A 25380-nucleotide genomic window follows, 5' to 3' on the forward strand; every position below is an offset into this window, starting at 1 on the left:
TTTTGGCCTTTTTGAAAGTATACTTTGCTTAAGATCTTTAAATTATTTTATGTATTGATGTGAGAATAGCGTAAGATGATGTTTATGTGATGAAATCGGAGTAAACCAAACGACAACAAACCAGAGGCTGTTGTTTTTATCGTCGCCAGTGAAACCTGAGCCGGTGGTCCAGACCCCCGAAAGACCTCCGATGCCTGAGGAGGAGGCGGAGAGGAAGTCCAAGTCCATCATCGACGAGTTCTTGCACATAAACGACTACAAGGTACTGAGATTCATACGGCGCATCGGTATTTTCAGGACTTTTTCAGGAAAATAAATCTGTGTTTAAATATATGGATGAATGGGATAGTTTAGATCTTTTGAGGTGGCGGTTGTTCGGGTTTCTTACGCGTAGTCCATGTTCAACCTGCAGTAGACGGCGGTCAGCGCCTCCCCAGATTGGAGAACCGGACAGGAGCACGTGCACAGAAACTGCTCTAAAATGTATTTTAGCGACCGAAAAAGAAAATCGATGTCAGTTTAAGTGCTCGCTGTGAAAATGTTCTTTCCTGAAAGAGAGGCCTTCCCAACGTGGAACTGACGCTGTTGTATCCGTCTATGTTCTCCTCAAAGCCACACGACTCTAACTCGTACAGTGGCGAAAATATTCTAAAAGTTCCTCTTCCCTCGCGACCGTCGGTCTTGATCGTGTGTGTGTGTGTGTGTGTGTGTGTGTGTGTGTGTGTGTGTGTGTGTGTGTGTGTGTGTGTGTGTGTGTGTGTGTGTGTGTGTGTGTGTGTGTGTGTGTGTGTGTGTGTGTGTGTGTGTGTGTGTGTGTGTGTGTGTGTGTGTGTGTTCCGCAGGAGGCCGTTCAGTGTGTGAAGGAGCTCCACTTGGGCTCCCAGCTGCACATCTTTGTGCGCGTCGGGGTGGAGTCGACCCTGGAGCGCAGCCAGATCACACGGGACCACATGGGCCAGCTCCTCTTCCAGCTGGCGCAGCAGGGCATCCTGCCCAAACCTCAGTTCTACAAAGGGTCAGTCCAGCTGCTGACCGATGCCCCCGGCCTCATAGCGACCGCCCTGTTCCCATAAAGTTGGATTATTGATTGAGACGCGTTTTCTGACTTTGTTGGTGACGCCACGATTTACCCCGATTATTGGTCATAGTTTGTTTACTTGCCCCACTTGACTGCGTTGCCACCTTTTTTGTTGTCTCTCTCTATTCTTGTCTTCATCCAGCCAACTGGAAATATTCAAATGGACAAATCCGTATCGGCCACCTTTTAACTCTGTTCAAGCATGCCTCTGATTTTACCTTCACTTGGTTTCTTGTTTGTATTGTCGTTGCCCCCCTGAGACCGACCATGACTCGGCTGATTCTCCCTCAGGTTTGACTCTTGTTGACTAGAAAACGTGTTTTTTTTGGGGGGGGGGGGGTTGCTAAAAGTGTCGTGGATGAAGAGCTAGAGGCGTTTAGAAAACTGAAAATCTCCCCCCAGTTTGGATTTTTGTAAATGACAATCAAATGTAGATTCTTGTCCAATCGCTTTCAAAATCCACTTTATGTATTAACAAAATAAGAATTAGAAATTGTCTAAAAAGTGGCACTTTGAATCCAGCTTTCTGCTCGATGGTGGTTTTCCAAAAGCAACACTTGATTACTGCGAGAACCTTCTTTATTTCTTCGGCGGCGGCTGTAATCTTAAAATAAAACCTATTGAAGGTTCGCTGTCACTTCACCCAAATACATAACGACAAACTCAAAAGGAAAAGGAAACGTCATGAAGCTCAAACGACTGAAGAGGCGGACGTGTGCTTCTTCTCGTCCGCGCGGCATTCTCCCCTCCATGACGAACATAAATATACATAATAATTTGTATTTAAATCCATATTTTGTCTGTGCTTGAATATCCTGTATTGTCTTTGTGTCGTCTCAGGTTCACGGACATGCTGGAGCAAGCGGACGACATGGCCATCGACATTCCCCACATCTGGCTGTACCTGGCCGAGCTGCTCAGCCCGGTGCTGAAGGACGGGGGCTTCTCTATGAGAGAGCTCTTCAGGTACGACGCCACGCCCGCGGGGAACGCACACAAAAAAAATCGACATTCGTCGTGTTTGCTCAGAATCAAACGGGCCGACGGGTTTGCGCTTTGTTTACCGCCACGCGACAACGTTCTGATCGTTATCGTCCTGGATGAACATGATTACACGCGTCGTGTTTGTTCGGGCAACATTTTATGTTCCTCCTCCTTGTTCCCATTCCCCCGAAATTAATTTCAGGCGTTACTGGAATTTAATATGCATCGAGGGAACGTCGACGGGCCCTTGTGGCTGCGTGGCAAATTGTCTGAAGTGTTTTAACTGTTATTAATCTTTTTCCATTCATCCGTTTTTGTTCACAGTGAATTAGGCAAACCTTTGCTTCCTGTGGGAAGAGCTGGGATCTTAATCTCTGAAATACTGCACATACTATGCAAACAAAAGGTAAGAGACACGGCCGGTCTTCAATTGAGTCATTCAATGAGCTGCTCGGTAAAAAGCCAGTGGAGTTTATTCAATCGCTCCATTGCAGTTGGATGTGTACACAGGAGATGAAGGGCACTTAAACGTCTTGTCGAGCTCCTGGATCGATTTATTTTGGTGACGTTTTTGTCAATTGGATTTAAATGTAAAAGCCAAGAGTAAAGACAATAAAATGCACTTTTATGGTTCCTTTAGAATAAATGTTTTCACATTTATTTACTACATCAGGGGTGGCCAACCAGTCAGAGACTAAGAGCCACATTTTTTACTGTGTCACCGCAAAGAGCCACATCATACACATATGTGTGCGCGCGCACATGCACACACACACCTCTGATCAGCCAGATTTGTTGTAAATGTCACACACCAACATGATAATGACAGAAATGGACTCCTACAGTACTAAGACAACAGGTCTGTCATGTTCAACAATGAACATTGTGTACACTGTCTCACACACACACACACACAAACACACATTATCTCAGTTCAACCAAGTCCACAAACAAAAATAGAATAATTTACAATAGCGTTTTTTTTACTATGCATGTTGCTTAGTGGGACTTCTGGCATTTCTTGCCTTGAACAATCCTCTTCAAATCTGGCTTAATTCCTTTGTTGCCACTCGAAGCAATTCCTTCACATGGTGTCAATCAGAACAGGTATCCGAAAATCGAACGGTGCACTTGCGCCATGAATGCCGCATTATGGGGGGCTGGAGTAATCAAACGCCCACCAATAAACCACTTTAGCCGAAGAGAGTGTTCGACATTCGGATGCGGTTCTCCGCAACGCTGCTCTTACACCGTGTCCGCTGAATTGAGGGCGGCTGGAGAAAGCGTCACCGTAAACTACTTTAGCCATGGTGCGGGACATCCAGCTGCCCATAATGCGGCGTTCATGGCGTAAGTGCAGTGTTTGATTTTCGGACACTTTCATTCGCGTAACCCACCGTAGAACGGCCCGCTCGACATTCGGATGTGGTCTTTCCGCGTTTGGCCCACGAGTTTGAGACCCGTGCCCTACTGGGAAACTTTGCGTTTTTTTCATCTCACGCATGCGCGTTTGACGAAAAATACCGTATTGAACTCAAGCGAAGCGAACACGCACATACAAAAAAACACAAACTTAGATATGAACGTAAGAGCCGCATGACACCAGGCAAAGAGCCGCATGCTGCTCGCGAGCCGCGGGTTGGCCACCCCTGTACTACATGAATCGAATTGAAGACCTTTGAGAAGTTTTGGCGGATTCGGCTCGTTAAAATATTTTTAGAAAGATAAATTTATTTATATATATACAGGACTGTCTCAGAAAATTAGAATATTGTGATGAAGTTCTTTATTTTCTGCAATGCAATTAAAAAAACAAAAATGTCATGCATTCTGGATTCATTACAAATCAACTGAAATATTGCAAGCCTTTTATTCTTTTAATATTGCTGATTATGGCTTACAGCTTAAGAAAACTCAAATATCCTATCTCTAAATATTAGAATATCATGAAAAAGTATACTAGTAGGGTATTAAACCAATCACTTGAATTGTCTAATTAACTCGAAACACCTGCAAGGGTTTCCTGAGCCTTGACAAACACTCAGCTGTTATAAATCTTTTTTTTTACTTGGTCTGAGGAAATCTTAAAATTTTATGAGATAGGATTTTAGAGTTTTCTTAAGCTGTAAGCCATAATCAGCAATATTAAAAGAATAAAAGGCTTGCAATATTTCAGTTGATTTGTAATGAATCCAGAATGCATGACATTTTTGTTTTTTTAATTGCATTACAGAAAATAAAGAACTTCATCACAATATTCTAATTTTCTGAGACAGTCCTGTATATATAATTAGAGAGCGTTGTCTCCACAGAGCCATAGGACGGTGGGTTCTTTGTGGAGGGAATCTGGCCTCAACTGGACCGACTTCCTGCCAGAGGAAGAGGACGTCCAGGCTTTCATCTCGCAGCAGGTTTGTGATAAAGGCCTCTGCAAAAATCTAGATAGATAGATATATATTAGGGCTGTGAAACGATTAACATTTTTAATCGGGTTAATCACAGGTTTTTGTGGATTAATCATGATTAATCACATATTACCGATATTCTCGGTATATTTTGTGAGAACATAGAGATTTATGACAAAAGACGGATATATACATTTATACATTCTTCTATACAATGGTGCTGCAACTCAGCAGTTATTTAGCAGTTTTCTTCCATATGGAACATTAATACATCTTCATCCTAAACAGAATGTTTAACCCTCCTGTTACCTTTCGGGTCAATTTGACCCCATTCAATGTTTAATGTCGGTGTTCTTTGGGGTCAATTTGACCCCAGGCTGTTTTTCACTTTGTCAAACATATAAGAAATATCAACTTTTTATTTATTTAAAGGGCTATTTAGGTAGTCAACAAACAAACATAAAGTACCTCACACTTAAACTTGGGAAGCAATATTAATTCTAATAATTTTCTGAGGTTTTAATTGCTGGGGTCAAATTGACCCCGAGGGTAAAATATGTTAGTAAATGTAAAGGTAACAGGAGGGTTAAACAGAACATTTCCTCTTGTTTGTCAACCATTAACTCCACCATGATACAATCTAAAGGCCTCTAGTCTTCCTCTAGCAGCTGCTGAGGCAAACTGACTGTGTGGGTTTTCTTCATGAACTGGGCCGTGATGAAAGGGACGGCGGGACACCGCTGCAAAGCTGAAACCTCACCGGCCCGGACACGGGACAGATTGACAAGTGACTTTTATTTTGCTCGGTCCGATGCGCACGGAGCTCTGTGGCGCGCGAGACGGAGATCGATAAGTGTTAACGCAACGCGTAATAAAAGAACAAAGACGTGCTATAGAGAACATGTCAGGGGGCGGGCCAATCTTTTTAATGTCATGCGATCTACCAACACTACGCCGCGATCGACTGGCAGGTCGCGATCGACGTGTTGAGACCCTGATCTACAGGAAGTAAAAGTCGTAACAAGGTTTCCGGAGGTGAACCTGCGGAAGGATCATTACCGATGAACAGACCGTCTGCATGAAAGCGGACAGAGTTCAGATTGAAGTGGTGGATTGGAAGCTCATTTTGCAAGTGACTTTTTTTTCGTCCCGACGACCAACAACAGACGGATTGGAAGCTCATTCTGCGCATGCGTTAAATGCGTTAAAAAAAAAAACTAGTTAAACCTGTAATTGAATTAACTGAGTTAACGCGTTATTTTTCACAGCACTAATATATATATATATATATATATTCTAGGAAATCTCAGTCACCAACAAGTGGCTTTCCTGATACTAATGCACAATATTCTCCGACCCCCTCCTAACGCTTTCCTTCGTCTTGATGCCACCAGAAACTCCAGTTCGTTGAGTCGGACGGGTCCGGTTCTGAGGCGGCTCTGTCCAACAGGATCTTGTCTCCTGAGGAGCTGAGTCAGCAGCTGGAGAAACTCCTCCTGGAGGACATGGCCAGCGACGAGCAGATCTTTGACTGGGTCGAGGTGCGAGAAGTGACTCCTTTCTTAGAGTGGCTTAAATTCTGAGGGTCGTTTAACAAAATATCTATATATTATTTAATATTATTGCAGCTGTTTCCTGTGCTTTTGTATCATAACTGCCTTAATATGAACTTGACAAGTTGTGTGTGTGTGTGTGTGTGTTTTTTTTGTATTTCCCAGGCGACCCTGGATGAATCTCAGATGAGCTCGTCTCCCTTCCTGAGGGCTTTGATGATGGCTGTGTGCAAGGCAGCAGTGAAGGGTAAGCACTGCGCCACCTGGAGGACAAAATTCATCTCTTCTGCAAAAAAAATGAAAAAATGCCACCCCCAATTTTAACATCGGCGCGCACTCACTTTCCAATCTTGCTCCGCCGAACAGACGATACCACCAACTGTCGAGTGGACACGGCCATCATCCAGAGGAGATTGCCCGTATTACTCAAGTACCTTAACTCGGACACGGAGCGACAGCTGCAAGCACTTTATGCACTTCAGGCGCTGATCGTCGCCCTCGATCAGCCTCCAAGTAAGTGCTGCACCTCAAGTTATATTAAGAGGAGGTGGGGGGGGGATTTATCAGAGAAGACTGAATCGTTTCAATGATATTATTGTAGAAAAATACCTGGTCTGAAGCTGCCGATCATGTCACACGGTCTTCATCGGCAGATAAAGTTCACCCAGTTGTCATCGAATTGTAGATGCTCAAATAAATAAAAAATATATTTCTGAGTATGTATCGTGTCGGGTTCAAAAGTTCCTATTCAAAAGGTAGTTCACACTTGTTTCTACAGTAAATGTTCAACTCCATATTCAGATTATTCCAATCTGTAAGATTAAAGCAGGGTACTTAACGTTGGAGAAATCTGCAAGAGAAAGCTCAATTTGATTTTTTCTTCCAGACCTTCTCCGGATGTTCTTCGACTGTCTGTACGACGAGGACGTGATCTCGGAGGACGCGTTCTACAAGTGGGAGGCGAGCAAAGACCCCGCGGAGCAGGAGGGCAAAGGCGTGGCGCTCAAGTCCGTCACGGCCTTCTTCACCTGGCTGCGGGAGGCGGAGGAGGAGTCGGAAGACAATTGACGAGGGGGACCCGGCGTAGTAGAACTGCATCCTCACGGCAGAACAGACAAACATTCAGAATGGGTGTGTGTGTGTGTGGGCACAACGACATGTTTCACGGCTGGAATTTTTTTCTGCGGTACGGTTCCCGAAACATGCCGCCATTTTGAGTTTGGATTCCGACGGCGGAAGCACTAAATACCTGTATTATACATAGAAGATATTTTTGTTTTAAATTTTAACTTACTTTTTTTTTTTTTTTTTACTTTTTAAGAAGAGACTTAAAAGATACATAGGTTCCGGACTCTTTAATTTATTATTTTTTTAAGGACTGCAAATATGGAAGTTATTTAACGTTTGCAGATGCTCACAAATGAGAACAACAGAAATAACAATATAAATAATAATTATAATAACAAAATAATAATTGTGAAATAAAAAAGCCTCCCTGGATTCCACGCTGTTTGGTTTAAAACAGGTTCAAACAAAGTTATTTTGGGATGAAGGGGAAGCAGAGATAAACACAAAAAAAGAGGAATGGATGCACAGAAACTATTAACGTTGTCCGTGTATGACGTTTTGAGGTCAAAGGTTATCAATAACCCGGAAGTGTTTCCCTCAGCCTTGGCTAGCTCTACGTTGATATGTCCATACGCCTCGCGAGGGGCAGAGGGATGCGTTGGAGAAAGCGATGCAAGTCAGTCCACAGAACTGTCGAAACAAATGCAGATGAACAAACCGGATACATCGAAATAAAACGAGCAAAAAATGTAAACATTAAAAAGCAAATGGCCAGGGTCGCTGAAACGTGAAAATGCTTGTAATACTTCAGACCTACAGAGCAGATTAAAGCTTGTAAATACATTAAAGACAAAAAAAGGTATTTAAAAATGCTCATTGTCATGATTTGTTTGGTTGGTGTTTGATGAGGGTTGCCAGATTAGTTGTGTGTGTGCGTGTGTTCCTGGTTTTTGGGTAACGCCTTGGCATCCTGAGAGGAGCAGCTGAAGTCACGATGAGACAATTAAAGCATCAACAAACTTTATTCATTGATCCTCAACTTGTGCTTTTGGCTTTGAAATAGTTGACACATAGTTCCTTTCTCTTGTCTGCACTTCTTCATATGATTATTATATTTATTTATATATGTGCGTGTGTGTAATAGAAGAAGAAAATTAAATCATTAATCTTTGAAAATAATAAGCAGATAAATAGAACCTGAAAATAATAGTTGTTAACCTCCATAGACTGTATAAAAGGTGTCATTCCTAATGGGGCACCATTAATAGTGAAAGTCCTAATATAAACAAATGTTGCAGCTAAAAAGCTGATGTATGCTTTATTCATGTTTTCTGTGTATTGTATTCGTAATGTGTGTCCACTACTGTTCTGAATGAGTGCGTCCATCTTCACGTTAACTTTGTTAGACAACTACATCTCCCATGAGTCATTGCCACAGACGACCTTTCAAACCGTCACCAGGGCTGTAGTTTTCAAATGCTCATAGATAATAATTGATTTATCTCGGTTGACTTGACGGTTTGCTCATATTGTATTGAGCTGTACGGTCGACGGTATCAGCGAAACTAAACATAATGTCAATAAATCTACCTAAGGGGCGGGAGGGGGACGCCGTTGGTTTGCGCGCTTCGCATCGTTTCCGTTAGTGACGAGCGAGTCGATTTAAAAAGGTAAGTGTCGGCGGCCATGACAGTGGGGATCCTTCGACGTGACGCCGCGACGTAACCAACGGTCCTAATGGGGCGGGGCTCATAAACAGAGAAATCTAAATAAAGGATCGTGCAGAAATTTTCTCGAAAGTTGCTCACGTTTTCTCTACCAGCAAGAGAGGTAAGTTTGATCCGCGTCGTGACGAGTCGCTCTCTAAACTTCAAGTTGCACCGATGCGACGTTGAAAAAAATCACGCGTCTGCCGGCGGTTCTAACTCTGTGCAACTGAAATACGTTCTCTTTCGCCTTGCGCGACGCCATTACTGTGTGTATAAACCGACGGACAAAATGGCGAAATTGCCTTAAAAAAAATTTATTCTGGCAACTCATCTTCTTGGCTCGTGTGCAAATTATCGAAATGTTCTGCTAGGCGAAGATTTTGGCGGTTGGGCCGAAGAGCTTTGCGCCGCCTCGAAGGTGTTTTTTGCGGGGCGGCGAAACACAAGTGCGCCCTTTCTTCTGTTTTCATGAGAACGGCGGGGCCCCAAATGAATGAAGTGGGTTTTACGGCGTCGCCATGTTTTAACCACACACGTACCACGGGAGCGGGCCACAGGCTAGCGTTGGGTGCTAATGTGCTTGCTTTTATTTATTTATTTATTTTTCTCCCCTGCGTGTTTTGTTATTTTTCTTTATCCAGGTTAATCTCGTGTGATGCCGATACGCCGAGTACCAGCGACTCCGACCCCGGAGAAGGCCCCCTCCGCTGCAGCAGAGAAAGGTAAGGCTCGTGGGGGTCGTCCATCACCTGAACGCGGGACTCATTGCGCGGGGGTCTGGAGATGCAGTTTCATCTCGATTATATTGGAACCATATTCTACAATATTTCTTCTGCATACATGCAGACTTAACTCAGAATATATGCATATTTTTTATATTATAACATGTCTGAGTTAGAAAAAAGTTAACAATACTGCGTGAAACCCTTTTTTTTTTTTCAAGAAGCAAAAAGGCTGTTGGCCCAATGTTTTGGCTGCATAATATCCAGACTGTCTTTGAACGTCCCCTTTAGTCTTAAGTCCAGGCCTAAACTCCAGCAGATGTTGCCAATCAGCAATCACGTGGTCAAATAGATCACCACAGCATGTGGAAATACTGATGCAGGAGGAGTTAAACAGTCCCGCACAACCAGAGCATTGACCTCAACCCATAAGTTGTTCATTTTTTATTTTTAAAAGGACGAAATACAGCAAACTGCACAATAAATGGCCGGAGACTTTTGTTGCGTGTCGTAGATCCGGTCTAAACTCTCCATCAGCGTCCTGACCCAACATGGGTCGCTAACGTTTATTTCTGCTAACATTCCACATTTATTTAAAAGCAGTAATAATAAAAAAATGCTCTTTTTATAATTTGCCGTGACTTTATTGCCGAAGTAGAACAAACAAAAAGGAGAACTATGAAAGACGATGCTTCCGGAGTCGAGTGCTCGGTCGTCTGCTGCATAAAACGCATTAATTTACATCTCGGCACCGTTCCACATCTTCCCCCTCCTCATGCCGATGGTTTCCTCCGACACAGAGCCAGAGGAGGCGTCCTCAGAGGAGTCGCCCGCCGCCGAGGAGGAGCCGGCCGCACCCTCAGCGGTGCCGGCCGGCGGCGAGGACGGCGACGCCGCCTCCGAGACGGAGCCCACGGAGAACGGGGAGAAGGCCGAGGACCCCGCGGAGGAGAAAGTAGAAGAAGGGACGGGAAATAAAGAGTGAGTTTCACCAGAGCGCTAGTGTGCAACTCTGCACGCTGCGATGTTTCACTTTGTTAGCACTTTTATCTGTTTATATTCTCCTTGCCTCTGCTGGGTGACGGCAGGCGGCTCCCCTCGCGGTCGCAGTGCTGCATTTCCCGCTTGGAAACTCGCCCGTTCGGCCTCTGGCGCTGCTGCTCGCAAGCGTTCTCGAGAAACCGCTCCCATAAAATACTTTACGTGCGTCGCCTCGTTGAGCGCAACACACACAAAGCTACTCGCGTCAGAATCATGGATGAAATGCACTCTGACTTTACCTCAAATAGTTTCATTAACTTAGACACCCAAAGCACATAACAAAAAAAAACATGCAACTCAATTGTGTACCAACAACTTGCTTCAAGGAAAACATTGTCGTGCTACGTTTACCTGACAGAGAAATGCTACGTGTTACGATTCAGATGTGACGGACAAAATATAACTTATTAAATCAAATATGATGCATTATTATTCATTAAACTACCATGTTAGAAATGAAATTAATTGAAATAAAGCTCATCGTGCCTCTTTCACTCTTCACTTGACGTAAACATTTAAATTGAACTATTAATAGTTTTTAAAGTTTGGAGTCTGTCTACCACTGCCGAACATTTCCGGTTGGAGCAAGGAAGAGAAGGAAAGCTCGATGTAGATTTTGTATCTTGCTCTGAAAGTTCAAAGTCAGGGTCTCATTATCTTCACACATGCACAACGATACTTAAACTTCTCAAGAAATTACTCTTAATTTCGCTGCAGTTGGGGAAGTATTAATGACGACGAAGCGACTATTGACTTTTCCGCACTAGCGCAGCGAACCAGGACGGGTCAAATGACGTGGTGATCGTTCAGAGAGATGTTCTCAAACTTCATTTTGTCTTCCCCGTCGGTGACAAAGGGACAAATGCAAGGACTGCGCGTCTGGCCAGTGCGCAACGCACTGCTATGTTCTCCTACCAAGGTGAGGATGTGCTAGAGATAAGGGTGGTAGAAATCACAGTGAAATATCGCTCCCGAAGGCCCGAACCTCCTCGCTGAACTTCTGTTGTCTCGCTCCTTCCTCTCTGGCTGCAGGATGAAGGACGGCTACAAGTACGTGAAAGCCAAATCCAAGAAGGTGAAGCGGGCGATTCCCGCGTGGGCGAGCGTCGCCGCCGGCAAAAAGCTCCCCGTCGCCAACTTTGCGGGCACTCAGCACAAAGTGGATAACATTCTCATCGAAGCTATTGCGGTGTGTAGGAACCCGGTGGACGCATCAACGGGGGGAGACTCCTGTTTTGATGTTTTAACCTTTTTTCTTTCTCCCTCCTCTTGATTTATTGTCCTCCTTTTCTTCGCAGTCTTCTAATGACAAGTCTGGAGTTTCATTCCAGTCCTTCATGAAATATATTCTGAAGAAATACCCCGAGATGGAGCTCGGCAAGAAGAAGTTTCTCCTCAAGAAGGCGATGAAGAAACATTTGGAGAAGGGAACCATCAAACAGGTGAATGTCGAATTTCATCCGTCTCTCGTATAAAAGAAGTAGACGAAGGCATCGTGTAAAATCTGGAAGGAACTTTAATGAGAAGACGTGTAATGCTACCGCTTTATTTTTAAAACATTTGGGTGTTGTTTCTGGAGAGTGAACTTCCCAGAATCCAAAAAATACAGTATTTTTGAAATCCCTCTTGGAAGTAGTAACCTTTTTTGGTGAAAGCTACCGAGTGATTTACGGATGCTCATTGAAAGTGTGTAAGAACACGACTCACTCTTGTTCTGTTTGTCGCAGCTGAAGGGCAAAGGCCTTTCAGGAAGCTTCGCCATCGGGAAGCAGTCCGTCTCTAAGGTGCGTAGCAGCGGCGGGCCGACGTGATGTACGATACTTGTGTGTCGGGGACGATGCGCGTTTCCAAAATGCATCGTCTCTAGATCGGTGTCCAGCTCGCTCTGTAGGACTGAGGAGCTCCTTAAGTAGTAAATCGTAGCAACAGCTCATAGATTGTTGGGTGGTATGATGACATCATCTGTATCAGTCAGTTTCTGGTCGTTTCTCAATAAATCACCAGTTGGTTTTTTAAATTAATTTGTCGCAAGAGTCTTAGATGGACGTATAGCTTATTCTAAAGTTTGAGCACATCTCGTGTACACACCTTGATGTCATGTTTATACTGATGGCTTTAATTACACTCTGTTTGCGTCGTCCCACAATTTTATTTACTATATATGATGAAATCAGAGTGCACGAAGCGGTTGCAGAATGTAAACGATAGTTATTTTGCCAACGGGAACATAAATTTGAAACTAAGTGAGTAACAGAATGAATCCAGTGGGTTAATCATTCAAATCGTCCTTCTTGACTGGCTTGAGAGAAAAAATTACACATTTTTGTCATGCCATCTTGTTTCACCCCGTTAATAATGTAATGCCAGCCGGCTCTCGTTTAAGTTATCTGCCTTCTTGTTCCTGAAGTTGAGTCGGCGGGTTCAGCCTGTGGTGTGTTTGGTCGTCATTACAGAAAGCAGCGGTGAAGGCTGAGGCTCTGGGAGACGCTCTTCCCCTCATCATCACTCGGCTCTGTGAGCCCAAAGAGGCCTCTTACTACCTGATCAGGAAATACCTGGAGCAGCACTTCCCCGGCTTGAACATCCAAAACAGGTACAGATCATGTTCTTCCAGTTACATGTTGTTTTATAACTGCAGACGAGCGGCTAACGATCTATTCTGAAGCCAAACGAGTCTTTAAAGTTACAAAAGTTTCCCGTTTTAAATCTGTCCGGCCGTCGGTAAACCCACTTTATTTAAATGCCGATGTTAAATGGAGTAGATGCAAGAAAGTTGGATTTGGGAGGCTGTGAAATATTCATTTTTAATTATAGACGGGGAGATGCATCAACTCATTGCTCACAAGAAATACATTTTTCTCGCACAAAAAAAAAATTCGGTAACTTGGAGATGTGTGCGTTTGCTGAGATTAATGAATATATTACTGGTTGGCTGCTCCGCCCTCAGGCCAGAGCTCCTGAAGTCCGCCCTGGTGAAGGCGGTCGAGAAAGGACACCTGGAGCAGATCACTGGGAAAGGAGCCAACGGCACCTTCCAGGTAAAGCTCTGCGTGACGACCGGTACCGGTCCGTGTCGTCCCACCGCGGCGACAGACTGACTGAAGCGCTTCTGACCCGATACCCTGTTCATGTCGCAGCTGAAGCGCACCGGTAACCACGTCCTGCTGAAGGGCAGCAACTTGGAGGACGCCATCACGACCGCCATCACCGCCATGAACGAACCGAAAACCTGCAGCACAACCATTCTGCGCCGATACCTGGTGGACACCAACAAGGACAGGAAGGAGTACCAACTAAGTAAGACTCCTCCTCTTTCTTACAAGTCTTGGCTGGACCGCTGCTCACTTAAAACATTTCTTTTATAGTAAATCAAATGCTAGATGGCTTAATGAGAAAAGTAACTCTCAGCGGAAGCCAACCAAAGGGCTCAGCCACCTGCGAGGAGGTCGTCTCCTAAAAAGTGCTGATTCTGTGTGAGAAATTGCTGATTCAGCTGAAAACTGGACATTTTTGATTAATCGTGAGCCTCGCATACGATCCTGTCGGGTTTTGGTTCGTGCACATCCTGACGAACCTTTTTGGCAACTTCCTCAGCTACTTCCTCAGCTACTTCCTTTAGTGATTGACTTGCAAGCCTATGGGTCAGTTGTTTGCTCTTTAAAGAAAACGTCCGTAGCGGTGCTCTTAAAGCCCCCGAAACGAAGGTTTTCGATCTTGACTCCGTCTCGATAATTCTGCAACAAAGTTTAGAAAAGTTGACGATTCTACGTCTGGATGTTTTTGACTTTTCCTCAACATAAAAGCTATTTGTTTTATTGCGTCAACATGCGGGCACGTTGCTCACAGCTGCTTTCCCCTGCAGAGAAGGAAGTAAACTTCTACACCCGCGTTCTCCAGCACGATGTCGCTTTCAGGGCTTGTTTTGTAAAGTGTATTATTTCCCTTTTCCAACATCAAAACCGCAACGCGCCGCTCGGAGAGCTTTTGGTGACCCGGTTTTAAAAGGAGGACTCTTTTCTGCAGTGGCCAGCCTGAGGAGGACCCTGATGAAGTGTAAAGTACTCGGCTGGATGGAGCAGATCAGCGGCCACGGCTTCACCGGGACCTACCAGCTCTCGTTCCCCTTCTACCCGAGGTACGGCAACTGCATTCTAACACTTTGTCACATGGTTAACGGTTATTTATTTAGTCGGCACATTAAGCTTTCCATGCAACGTGTTTTTTGTTTTTAAGCTACGCTGATAAGTTGGACGATTTCGAGAAAATATTAGTAAATAGAAAAAAATTCTAATTTTCACATGATTTCACTCTGCAGCCCGACCATCCTGTACCCAGAAAAGTTCAACGACCTTACAAAGATAACCCCGCCGTCCAGGCAGAGGCGGAAGGCTGACTCTTCTGACGAGGAGGAGGAGGAGGAGGCGGAAGAAGAGAAGGAGGACGAAGACGACGACGAAGAGGAGGAGGAAGAAGCTCCCCCTCGGAGGTTAGTAGAAAAATAAATCTGTACTTGTTCTTCTTAAAACACATTTCCTTATCATTCATAATGACATTCATGAAAAGATAAATGTCTGCTCACTGACTAATACATTTATGTTGTAAAAAAAAAAAAAGTTTAAGTTCCATTAAACAAAACATTTGCACAAACGTGACATTTTTGACACGGCTGTAAATGTCTTTATGGCTGAGGCTATGAACCATTATCAGAAGAAGCTGGATACTTCAATATCAGACCATTATATTCTCTGTTCAGACTTACAGATAATAAAACTGTCCTTGTCGGAGTGGAGGAGTTTTATTCTCCAGCTATTTTTGACCCATCAAAGATCCAACTGGGATCACCGGGATCCCCGTGCTGAGCAGCTGGACACGTGTGTGTGTGTGTGTGTTTTGGAGTCGGCGTTGCTCTCTTCGTTATTTCGTTTTCCAGTAATCACAAGTCACGTTTCTAATCGCGCTGCTTCCCTGTTCTAATTGCTTTTTTAGAAGATCCCAAAAGAGGCCTCCGCCCAAGGTCCGCCGCCCCCCGCCCGCCAAGAAGTCTCGGAGCTCGAGTCAGTCGAAGGCTAAAGGCCGAGGCCGATCCCTCGCCAAGAAGTCTCCGGCCAAGAAGGCGGCGTCTCCGGCCAAGAAGGCGGCGTCTCCGGCCAAGAAGGCGGCGTCTCCGGCCAAGAAGGCGGCGTCTCCGGCCAAGCGAGGGGGCAGGAAATCCTCGACCTCCAAGAAGGAATCCCCGCCGCCTCCGAAAGCCACGCCCGTAAAGCGGGGCGCTCCCGCCAAGAAGCCCAAAACGCCTGCGGTTAAAAAGCTGGCCAAAAGGGGGGCCAAGCGACCGGTGTACAGAGATTCGTCCCCTGAGGAGGCGGAGGAGGAGGTAGAAGAAGAAGAAGAAGAGGAGGAGGAAGTCGTGGTCCCCAAGGAGACGACGAGGAGCGGCTCCAAGCGGTCCAAGCCCGAGGACTCGCCCGCCAAGGAGCCCGTGGCTAAAAGGGCGGCGGCGACCAGAGGGGGCTCCAAGAGCCCGGCGGCCGAAGTGAAATCCCCCAAGAAACCTGTGGTGAAAAAGGGCGCCGCCGCGAAGAGCGCCAAGAAGACCACCCGCCGGTCCAAGAGGGGGAAGTACTGAGAGCCCCCACACACTGGGCCGCAGCGGCGTTTCAATGCTCTCTCGCTCGCTCTCTCTATCATGTTCTCCCTTTTTAACAGGGCAGGTTTATTTTTTTTATTTCTAGTGTAGATTAAGAATGTTATCCTTCCAAGTTTTACTGTACACTGAAAGTTTTTGGAGTTCCTTTTTAAATCGCCATGTGTAGAAAAGCTCAGTTAGATCCGAAGAACTGCAACGAGAGCCTCGTCGTGACTTGGTTTTTATATCCGTTCCTCAACCCGCTCGTTAGTCGTCTGCAGCACGCGTTCCTCGTGTCACATGAAGTGAGATGTCTGTGTTTTGAAGGGTTGACAAACCGATTTAATTTGAAAGATAATGGGTGGAGACGTTCCGAATATTTTTATTTTTTAAATAGAAGACAGATTTTAAGGTTCTCTTGTATCGTGGGATAAAACAATATTTTCTTGGACCGTGCAGTGCTGCACAAGAATTTGAATTTGTATCCATCCGTTAAATTATATTCTGATTCGTCACAATGATTTGATATTTTATTTAAAACCAAAACAAAATCCCGAGAAGAGATTTGGCCTCCAGGTGATGGGGATTGTCGGACTGAACCGAGAAGGAGAAAAAAAACACTTGTTGGTATTAATTTCAAACACTTTAGGGAATAAAAATGTGTCTTTTGATACGTGTCTGTAACAAGCTTAAACATAAATTGATTTTATTGCTTTACAGCTGTGATTCAGTACCAAACTAAGATGTGTTTTGTTAATAATAAAAAGGATAATGGCTCATACCCTGCATGCATGTATTCCTTGTGTTAAGCTTCTTTTCCAAGTCATTAATAAAATGGCTATATTTGTAAACTTGCTGTTTTTTTTGTGTACAGAGAATTTCCACATCTCTTTTTTCCCAATTCAAGAATATAAAGATGCGTACATCATTTAGTTTAGGCTTCCCCGTACATGGTGTCGTCTCGTGGCCTGAGGCTTGTTCTTCAGGAACACAAACGGGTAACAATAAAAACAAGAGGTGGTTTTGACCTGAAAACACAACGTTAACATCCTCTTTGTTTAGTGGAGACAATCTTTGATTAAGACGTTTGGGGGGGGGGGGGGGTTTAGTTTGTGGTGATTATATTTCTCCACTTTTACTAATTTAATTGCTTACATTCTGTTCTCTATTTTTATTAAAATTGTTGAAACTAAATAGTGCCTTGTTTCAGTGTGGGACTAGGCTCAAACTAAGGTTGGCTGATTGGTGGAAAGTTATTTATATATAATTAGTTACTATTTAGATTGTACAGAAAAACGTATTTAAAGTTAATAAAAGATGTCCATATAAGTTGTTTGCAGCTAAATGAGCTTAATTCTGTCTGCCATCAATATTTTTTTACTAAATATAAAAATATATTTAATATTTCATTATCTATTTCATATAACATTCTTCACTGAATTGTTCTTGCTCTGAATTATTGTTGAATTTATTTGTGTATTAACTTAATGTAATATAAAAATAATCTACCTAAATATTAGCTGCACATTCATAATATCTAGTAGAAACACATTTACAAACAAGATTAAAGTATAATAAAATTAAAATAATGAGTATATAGATCGATGAAAAAAAATAGTTATATATATATATATTTGTGTATATATATATATATACATATAAATAATTTTTTTTTAAAAATCTATCCATCTATATAAACTAATTGTTTTAATTTCATTATACTTTAATCTTGTTTGAAAATGTGTTTATACTAGATATTATGAATGTGCAGCTAATATTTAGGTAGATTATTTTATATTTAAAAAAAAAAATTTATATTATATATATCATTTATGTAAATAAAGATATGAACAAAGATATTAAAATATTACATTATTCTCTAATGGTCTTCAGCGGAGAGTTACATTCTCAGAGAAATTGTTTAAACTTTATGTGATCCGGGAAAATAGTCTGTTTATGAATGAAAGTTGACTTTCCCATCACCACTTGACGTATGACGTCACAGCGGTGAATTGCGCAACGAGAAGGAATTTGTGGAGCATTTTAAAAAAGGAGAAGGAGGAGGAGGAGGAGAAGAAGGAGGAGGAGGAGGAGGAATGTGTGGAGCTGGAGAGAAAACAAAAGTGTATACAGAGAGACAGCAGCCGGGAGAGGGAGGAAAAGTTATAGTTCATATCTCAGGGGGCCGACGTGTTGATAAATACACCCCTCCAACCCCTCCTCTCCCCCGGGCAGCAGCAGCAGCACACCTGGGCCACCGAGGAGCGGCAGCAGGTAAGAAAGGTGAGGAAGCACGTCGGCGTTCACGTGAAGAAGACGACGAAGAAGAAGAAGAAGAGGCGGACTGGTTGTGTCCGTGGAGCCGCTGCGACTCTGAAACGTGAGTTTTATAAGATTTTAAAGCCTCGTTACGAACACACACACACGCACATGCAAAAACACACACACACACACACATGCATAAACACACACGTTTACACAAGGGGCGGAAACGGCTCAAAGGTGAAGTTTCACTTTATTTGTACTTTGACTCGTTTGTGGAGCTGATTTTTTTTTAAATGAGGCGATGAGCTGCTAAACTGTTTTAACGAGGCCTAAATAAAAACATAAATAAATCACAGGTGACCGACATAAATCACGTTCCTCCGCTCGTCACCCATAGCTCCGCCTTCATTGGACTTCTCCTGTCGCACCACAGTTGTGATTTGTGTGACTATATTTTTCTTCGCGTTTTTTGACCGCTTTCTAAATGTTGTTTAATTAATTTTTTTAGTGCAGCTTTTCTCGTGAGTGTGAGACGGCCTCGGCAGCATGGGCGAGGCGCCGGCCGGAGAAGAAGGCACCGTGACCAGATCAGCAGAGGTGACGCCACAAATGTCTTTTTTTCATCTTTCACATTCGTGTTTTTAAAATTATTTTTTTACATGTGGTTTTTTTTCTTTCCTTTTTTATATATTTATTTAGATTTTTACAAATTAACAAGACTGGACTTTAAGGATACAATACAAAGGGAAAGGAGAAATAAAAGGGTAAAGAACAACAAAAAAACAGACTACAAAATAATTAGAAAAACCACAGCAAATAACACATTCACACATCACCAGTCTAACATAAGTACATATTTAAGGTGACATCATCAAATCAAGTCACCATCGGTACCAGTGTTTTTAATCTGGCACAGCAATGTCCAGCCCGGGGGGGTCCACCATGTCGAAGACCAGTTTCCATATTTTGACAAATCCCTTGACATTGTCATGGAGGGTGTGGGTCATTTTTCCAGAGCGAGAACTTCCAAAATCCCTTTGTGATTTTATTTGTGTTTTTAAGTACGTGGGCTCATTTCTTGTGGATGACCGCTGCTTGGACGACCAGATGGAGCAACTGCACACTCAGCTGAAGTCCCTTAAAGTGAGTCCTGAGCCTTGCCAGCTTCCTACTGTTCAACATGAGAACAAAATATCAAATATGTTGGTTGTCTTCAATCAGACGTGCAAAAGACGACGGCCTGTGTCCCTGAAATTCTCCATCAAAGGTGTGAAGATGTACAACGAGGATGAAACGGTACATGTGAACACACACACACACACACACACACAGAGGCCTCAAATATTAAGATGGTGTATTTCAGACGCTCCTGATGGCTCACGCTCTGCGTAGAGTCTCTCTGTCCACCGCCCGGCCCACCGACGCCCAGTTTGCCTTCGTCTCCCACAACCCGGGCAGCTCTGACGCCCAGCTGTACTGCCACGTGTTCAAGGCCCGCCACTCCAGAGCGGTAAGCAAAATGACCAACGACCAAAAGGAGCTGCTCGGGAGTCGAGTCTTCTCGATTATTTCTAGCGAGAAAGCTTCAGCTCCAACGTAGTTGAGGTCCATCACCGCGAGTCGTCGTCTGCGCTCTCGAACCATTTTAACGTCTTAAACTGGTGCTTAAAGGTGTTCAGGATCTATGTTGGATATATAATTCATAACTATATGAATCACTTGGAACGAGCCCTTCATAAAGAGTCTGCCATGTTGTTTCTATAAAGAGAGAGACTCTTCCCTGAGGACAGACCACCGTAGCTCTCCGACCCGCTTTATTGAGATGGCTGCAATCTGCCACCTCACCACTAGGTGGCACTAAATCCCACACGCTGCTACTTTTTAAAACCAACCTTTCTGTTTTAGGGCGCAAATCCCGCGTCTTTTGCACATGACTCAGAGCAGGATTTCCACCTGAGTTTCAACTGTGTCACATACTAAAGAATGTAGTTTCTTAAATAAATGCTTAAAAATTAAATTGCTCGAAAATTGGATAAACGTACTGCCCACGTTCCCTCCTGTAGGCGCAGTTCCTGAACCTGCTGCTCTGCCGCTGTTTCCAGCTGTGCTACTTGGAGAAGCACCCGGACGAGGCCCAGGAGGACTCCGTTGGCTCGACGCCTCGCCGCAACCCCTCCCTGCTCAACCACGGCTTCCCCCTCAGCGTCAGCGCCCTGGTCTCCTTCCGGAGAGCCCCCTTTCAGGGGCTTCTGCCGGGCACCAAGGTTTCAACGTCGTCCTCGTGTTCGCGCGTGCACGACGTCGTGCGTTTCCCTTTTCACCCCAGTGTTTTCCCCTCCCTCCCCGTTTCCCGCCCGTCTGCACAGAAGGATCAAAAGTCCTTCGACGACCTGCAGAGCAGCCAGGAGGAAGTCTTCCCCACCTCCTCGCCCTCGCTGGTGCGAAAGAAAGCCATCCGCACCAAAGCGCTGCGCTCCGGCGCGTACCGCTCCTTCACGTTCACGCCGCTCAAGCAGCGCTGCGTTCAGGAGCGGCTGAGCGCGTCACAAGGTGGGCCGAGTGTTCACAGGGCGCTGTCGAGAGTGAGGGAGTTGATGAGGTAAAGCGAACCCCTCCTCCTCCTCCTCCGTGTCCGGGTGATGGGGAGCCGCTCACTGTCTGTCGGGGTGTCAGAAGGTGGATTTTGTGATTTTTAGACACGTGGGGTTATTTTTGTGTGTGCAATTGCATCGTTTTTATGGTTCATTTAATCGCCTTTCTTTGTTCATGTCGGCCCTTTTGGGATTGCTTTGGGTTCTCCTGAGCAGCTCCACGTTTCTCTCGGACCCGGACGTGGTGCCGAAACGTCTCCAACTCCACACAATGACAGCTCCTCTTCTCTCGCGACTCAGGAAAAGACGAAGCTCCAGCGAGGAAGTCCCGCACGCCGAGCTTGGCCGAAACCGAAGAAGCTCTGGCTCAGGCGGTGTGGCGTTGGGCTGGCATCGCGACGTGAGCGCCACTCGCTTCACGGCCCTGCACACTCGTTCTGTTTGTTTGTTTCTTCTACTACTACTACTTCTTCTGCTACTACTACTTTCTTCTTCTTCTACTACTGCTACCTTCTGCTACTACCTTTGACTTCTACTACTACTTTCTTCTTCTTCGACTCCTACCTTCTGCTACTACTTTCTTCTTCTTCTACCTATACTACTTCCTTCTACTACTGCTACCTTCTGCTACTACTACTTCCTTCTTCTTCGAAGACTACTACTTCTTCTACTTTCTTCTTCTTCTACCGATACTACTCCTACTTTCTTCTACTTCTCCCTATACTACTCCTACTTTCTTCTTCTTCTACCTATACTACTTTCTTCTTCTTCTACCTATACTACTTCCTTCTGCTACTACCTTCTTCTTCTTCTTCTACTACTATCTTCTTCTACTACTGCTCCCTTCTGCTACTACTACTTCCTTCTTCTTCTTCGACTACTACTTTTTTCTACTTCTTCGACTACTACTTTCTTCTACTACTTCTTCTTCTACTACTTCTTCTTCTACTTTCTTCTTCTGCTACTATTACTTCTTCTTTTACTACTATTTTCTTCTTCTTCTACTATAGTAGAAGACGAAGTATACTACTTCTACTACTATTACCTTCTTCTTCTTCTAACTGCGTGGCCGTGTGGTATATTTCAGTGACGGCAGCTGTTCCCTGCTGGCGGACGACGTTCTGGGGTCGTACCTCCTGTGTCCTCATCCGAAGAAACCCAAATGTGGCTCCCTCATCGTCCGCCTCCCCTGTGGCCTGATCACCCACCTCATCGAAAGCACCAGCGCCGGGACGCTGCTGCTCGAGGTAGTCGCTGTGTTTAGATTGAACACGTCATGTGTGATGCTGTGATGCTGAGATCGGGCCGGCGCTGACTCGGCACTGGATCGGCTATTAGAGACCAACATGTTATATCTGTGCATTTATTTGTTACATTGTCTTTACAAAAGAAAAGCAATGTTCAAGTCCCGTCCACACAGAGAGGCATCCAGCTCATTATTAAACGCTGGTATCGGATCAATACTCTATCGGCCGGCTCCCAAAGCCAACTGGTTGATACCGGGACTTAAAAAGTAGAATCTCTAAGTATTTTGGGATAATATTTGTCTAGATAAGTAGCGGAAACCAGATGAGATAGAGAATGAATTACAGAGGAAATTTCCCCTTGCTACTTTATGAATAACATTTATAAATAACATGCATTACTTATATGTAATATCACATATGAAAGGTATTTATGTGTGATATTAAGCTTCTCCAGTAGATGAAAAGTTTGAAAACGTATTATCCCCCCTCGGCTACATATATTGTGTATTTTTTTTTGTTGCGTCAATGAGAATTCATAACTCTTATTTCAAGCCAAGCATCATGAACACATGATGCACTTTTAAAGGATCTAGATCTCCTTGTGGGTAAATATGCAATTCAGTGTTTTATATTTAAAAAATGTAGAGTGTATTGTGTGTAAAGGGGTGTCTGAGAGGTAGAGTATACTCTTAAATTGCAAGTACTTGGACTTATTTAGACTATAAACTCGGCTCTGAGACAAACTCGCTGAATCCAAGAATAATTAAGTCATTATTGGTGTTTGATTAAACAGATAAATCGGTGTGACCCCAGTTGTGACCTCTGATCTTACTGTGTTTTCTTTGTGTTTTTCTTTCTTTGCGGCAGACGCACAAGACTGAATTCGGCTCCGTGGCCGAGCTGATCGAGCACTACACGGAGACGCTGGGTGAGCTGCCGTGTCTGCTGAGCTGTGCGCGAGTGAACCACTGTTACGAGTGGGAGGAACAAAGCCCGGATTAACAAAGGCCGGATTAAAGGCTCCCACAGAAAGCCCTGGTTTTAAACCCTGGACACTGGAACTTGTGGATTGCCAACCTCCGAATGAGTGACACCTTTTTTTTAATTGATTTTTGCACATCATCTTTTATCTATTTTTAAAAAATCACATTTGGTGTTTTTTGGGGGGGAGGCTTCATTAACATACAATGCACCTATACTTACTAGTGTTGGCACTTATTGTATAGTATTCAAGCAATTTCATCAACGGGTACTTATCTGTAACGGCGTAATATGTTGTGCTTGCTGCTTTTTATGCATTTCCATGTAATCATTTTTAAAGGTATTTTTGTTTTTTTAAGGCATCAGAGGAGAAAGTGCTTTGACGTGGAATTTTATGTTTGCACGGGATGTCAAAGCCGTACGTTGGTCTTTAAATTGTATTGTTCCTTGAATTTTAATCCCTCTGAGAAGGGAAATGTTCAAACTATCTGTGTTTTTAAAGTTTTGTTCACTGGTTTTAACTGGTAATGTTTGTTAAAGGAACAGTTATATGAAAGTATAGGTCTTGGTCATAAGGTTGCATGTGAGATAGTGTTTTCTGGTCCAAAAGTCTGCTTTATACCCAACATTTTTTTTTATTTTACTTTTTTTTCCAACAAACAGTATTCCTTGTTGTTCCCCCCCCGGTTTGAGATTAAACAGATTTTTCTGTTTTCAACCCAAGTCCAGTAAAAAGAGAAGTTGTTTTCCATTATTTATGACTTTATTTATGATTCTCTACTCTCTCGATTCTCTTTGTCATTTGAAGACGCGACCGGTTGGCACGTCCTCTCCGGCCTCGTGGTTGTCTGACTCGTTGTGCGCCGAGAGAGTCGCCTGGCGAGCGTCGGGAAGGAAATCGTGAAAATCTAATCAATCAGCTGACCTGCTCGCCTATCAATCTCTTCTCTCCTCCTTCGCGGCCTCTCTCTCCAGCCAAAAGCTCTTTCTACCAAACATAAATTCAATCTTCTTTTGCTAAAAACTCTTCTCTATCTTTTCCAATCTCCTTGATCCCCCTCCTGTCCCCCTCCTCCTTCTATCAAGCCACTTCCACGACCCTACCACCAACTTCTTCTTCATCCCCCTCGCTTTCCTCTTTCGTCCCCTTGTCTCCTAATCAAGTTCTTACCTTGGTTACCTCCGACCACCTGCCCCCTTGACCCCGTCCCGTCTTACATTCTCCAGGCTGTTGCTCCTGACCTTCTTACCGTTTCTTACTCATCTTATTAACGGCACCCTCTCCACTGGCTGTTTCCATGACTGAAGAAGGCGAGAGTCAACCCTCTCCTGAAGAAACTCAACCCGTCTGAAGTCGACAACATAGACCGGCCTCTCTTCTTCCCTTTCTTTCCAAAACTCTAGAGCGAGCTACTGTATCTTTAACCAAGTCTCCTCCACAGCAACAACCTTCTTGACCCTCACCAATCTGCCTTCAAGGCCGGCCACTCAACAGAGACTGTCCTCCTTGCTGTCGCTTCACACTGCTCAAGTAGCCTCTCTCTCCTCTGTCCTTTTCCTTCTCGGCCTTTTCTGCAGGATTTGACACGGTGAACCACCAGATCCTCATTTCCTCCCTTCAGGACCTGGGTATCTCAGGCACTGCACTCCCTTTTCTCATCGGACCTCAACGACCACACTTACCGGGCAACGTGGAGAGGATCTGTGTTTGATCCTTGCCCTCTTACTACTGGGGTTCCTCAAGGCTCCGCCCTGGGTCCCCTCCTCTTCTCTCTGTCATTACTTACATTGGCTTTTCCAACCATAGCGATGCAACAAAATCCAGACTGTTTTCTGTCTTTGCTCCTCAGCGGTGGAACGAGCTCCCCACTGACATCAGGACAGCAGAAAGTCTCTACATCTTCCGCCGGAAACTAAAAACACCTTTTCCGACAATATCTGTAATAAAAACAGATTTGCGCTTGAATTGTACTTTTGTAGTATGACTTTCTTGAAGAAATGTTACTTTCTTGATCCTTGTTGTTCGGAGTTTGCACTCGTGGTTGATGCACTTATTGTAAGTCTCTTTGGATAAAAGCATCTGCTAAATGACATGTGATGCATAGCATCA

At 44.2% G+C, this 25380-nt stretch overlaps 3 protein-coding genes across 12 annotated transcripts in view; all 3 read left to right on the forward strand.

Moving 5' to 3' along the window:
• LOC130207794 (eukaryotic translation initiation factor 4 gamma 3-like) overlaps positions 1 to 8112 on the forward strand; it is a 61430-nt gene extending 53318 nt beyond the window's left edge. Inside the window, exons 28-36 of the mRNA XM_056436496.1 lie at positions 150 to 262; positions 843 to 1015; positions 1919 to 2044; positions 2387 to 2468; positions 4375 to 4473; positions 5862 to 6008; positions 6186 to 6267; positions 6387 to 6533; positions 6907 to 8112. Coding sequence (XP_056292471.1) covers positions 150 to 262; positions 843 to 1015; positions 1919 to 2044; positions 2387 to 2468; positions 4375 to 4473; positions 5862 to 6008; positions 6186 to 6267; positions 6387 to 6533; positions 6907 to 7088 — 1151 coding nt within the window. The 3' untranslated portion in view covers positions 7089 to 8112. The remainder of the gene's footprint in view (positions 1 to 149; positions 263 to 842; positions 1016 to 1918; positions 2045 to 2386; positions 2469 to 4374; positions 4474 to 5861; positions 6009 to 6185; positions 6268 to 6386; positions 6534 to 6906) is intronic.
• Positions 8113 to 8810: 698 nt separating this feature from the next.
• On the forward strand, positions 8811 to 16972 carry hp1bp3 (heterochromatin protein 1, binding protein 3). Of its 2 annotated transcripts, none has more exons than XM_056438132.1 (13): positions 8811 to 8918; positions 9439 to 9519; positions 10320 to 10500; positions 11417 to 11479; positions 11593 to 11749; positions 11859 to 12002; positions 12288 to 12344; positions 13014 to 13153; positions 13508 to 13598; positions 13698 to 13857; positions 14584 to 14695; positions 14876 to 15046; positions 15547 to 16972. In XM_056438132.1, the coding sequence occupies exons 2-13, from the start codon at positions 9453 to 9455 to the stop codon at positions 16184 to 16186; spliced, it is 1983 nt and encodes a 660-aa protein (XP_056294107.1). In that variant the 5' UTR covers positions 8811 to 8918; positions 9439 to 9452; the 3' UTR covers positions 16187 to 16972. The 2 variants fall into 2 exon arrangements, with proteins under 2 accessions (XP_056294107.1, XP_056294108.1); XM_056438133.1 differs by lacking the exon at positions 8811 to 8918 and adding an exon at positions 8993 to 9295.
• A 1338-nt stretch (positions 16973 to 18310) lies between these two features.
• sh2d5 (SH2 domain containing 5) lies at positions 18311 to 23993 on the forward strand. Of its 9 annotated transcripts, XM_056438440.1 has the most exons (10): positions 18312 to 18566; positions 18960 to 19048; positions 19514 to 19594; positions 19673 to 19747; positions 19815 to 19961; positions 20515 to 20715; positions 20818 to 21001; positions 21343 to 21442; positions 22130 to 22289; positions 23157 to 23993. In XM_056438440.1, the coding sequence occupies exons 2-10, from the start codon at positions 18998 to 19000 to the stop codon at positions 23289 to 23291; spliced, it is 1134 nt and encodes a 377-aa protein (XP_056294415.1). In that variant the 5' UTR covers positions 18312 to 18566; positions 18960 to 18997; the 3' UTR covers positions 23292 to 23993. The 9 variants fall into 9 exon arrangements, with proteins under 9 accessions (XP_056294413.1, XP_056294415.1, XP_056294410.1 ...); XM_056438438.1 differs by having other exon boundaries at positions 18311 to 18566; positions 20515 to 21001; XM_056438443.1 differs by lacking the exon at positions 18312 to 18566 and adding an exon at positions 19151 to 19215 and having other exon boundaries at positions 19031 to 19048; positions 20515 to 21001.
• The last annotated feature ends 1387 nt before the right edge of the window (positions 23994 to 25380 follow it).

This window comes from Pseudoliparis swirei, chromosome 18, assembly GCF_029220125.1.
Source record: "Pseudoliparis swirei isolate HS2019 ecotype Mariana Trench chromosome 18, NWPU_hadal_v1, whole genome shotgun sequence".
Classification (NCBI taxonomy): domain Eukaryota; kingdom Metazoa; phylum Chordata; class Actinopteri; order Perciformes; family Liparidae; genus Pseudoliparis; species Pseudoliparis swirei.

Coding starts and splice junctions, on each gene's coding strand:
- hp1bp3 (XM_056438132.1), top strand. CDS start 9,453: ATGCCGATACGCCGAGTACCAGCGACTCCGACCCCGGAGAAGGCCCCC. Junction 12,003..12,287: donor AGAAGGGAACCATCAAACAG/GTGAATGTCGAA, acceptor TGTTTGTCGCAG/CTGAAGGGCAAAGGCCTTTC. Junction 13,858..14,583: donor CAGGAAGGAGTACCAACTAA/GTAAGACTCCTC, acceptor TCTTTTCTGCAG/TGGCCAGCCTGAGGAGGACC.
- sh2d5 (XM_056438435.1), top strand. CDS start 19,370: ATGTCCAGCCCGGGGGGGTCCACCATGTCGAAGACCAGTTTCCATATT. Junction 19,962..20,514: donor AGGCCCGCCACTCCAGAGCG/GTAAGCAAAATG, acceptor TCCCTCCTGTAG/GCGCAGTTCCTGAACCTGCT. Junction 22,290..23,156: donor CCGGGACGCTGCTGCTCGAG/GTAGTCGCTGTG, acceptor TCTTTGCGGCAG/ACGCACAAGACTGAATTCGG.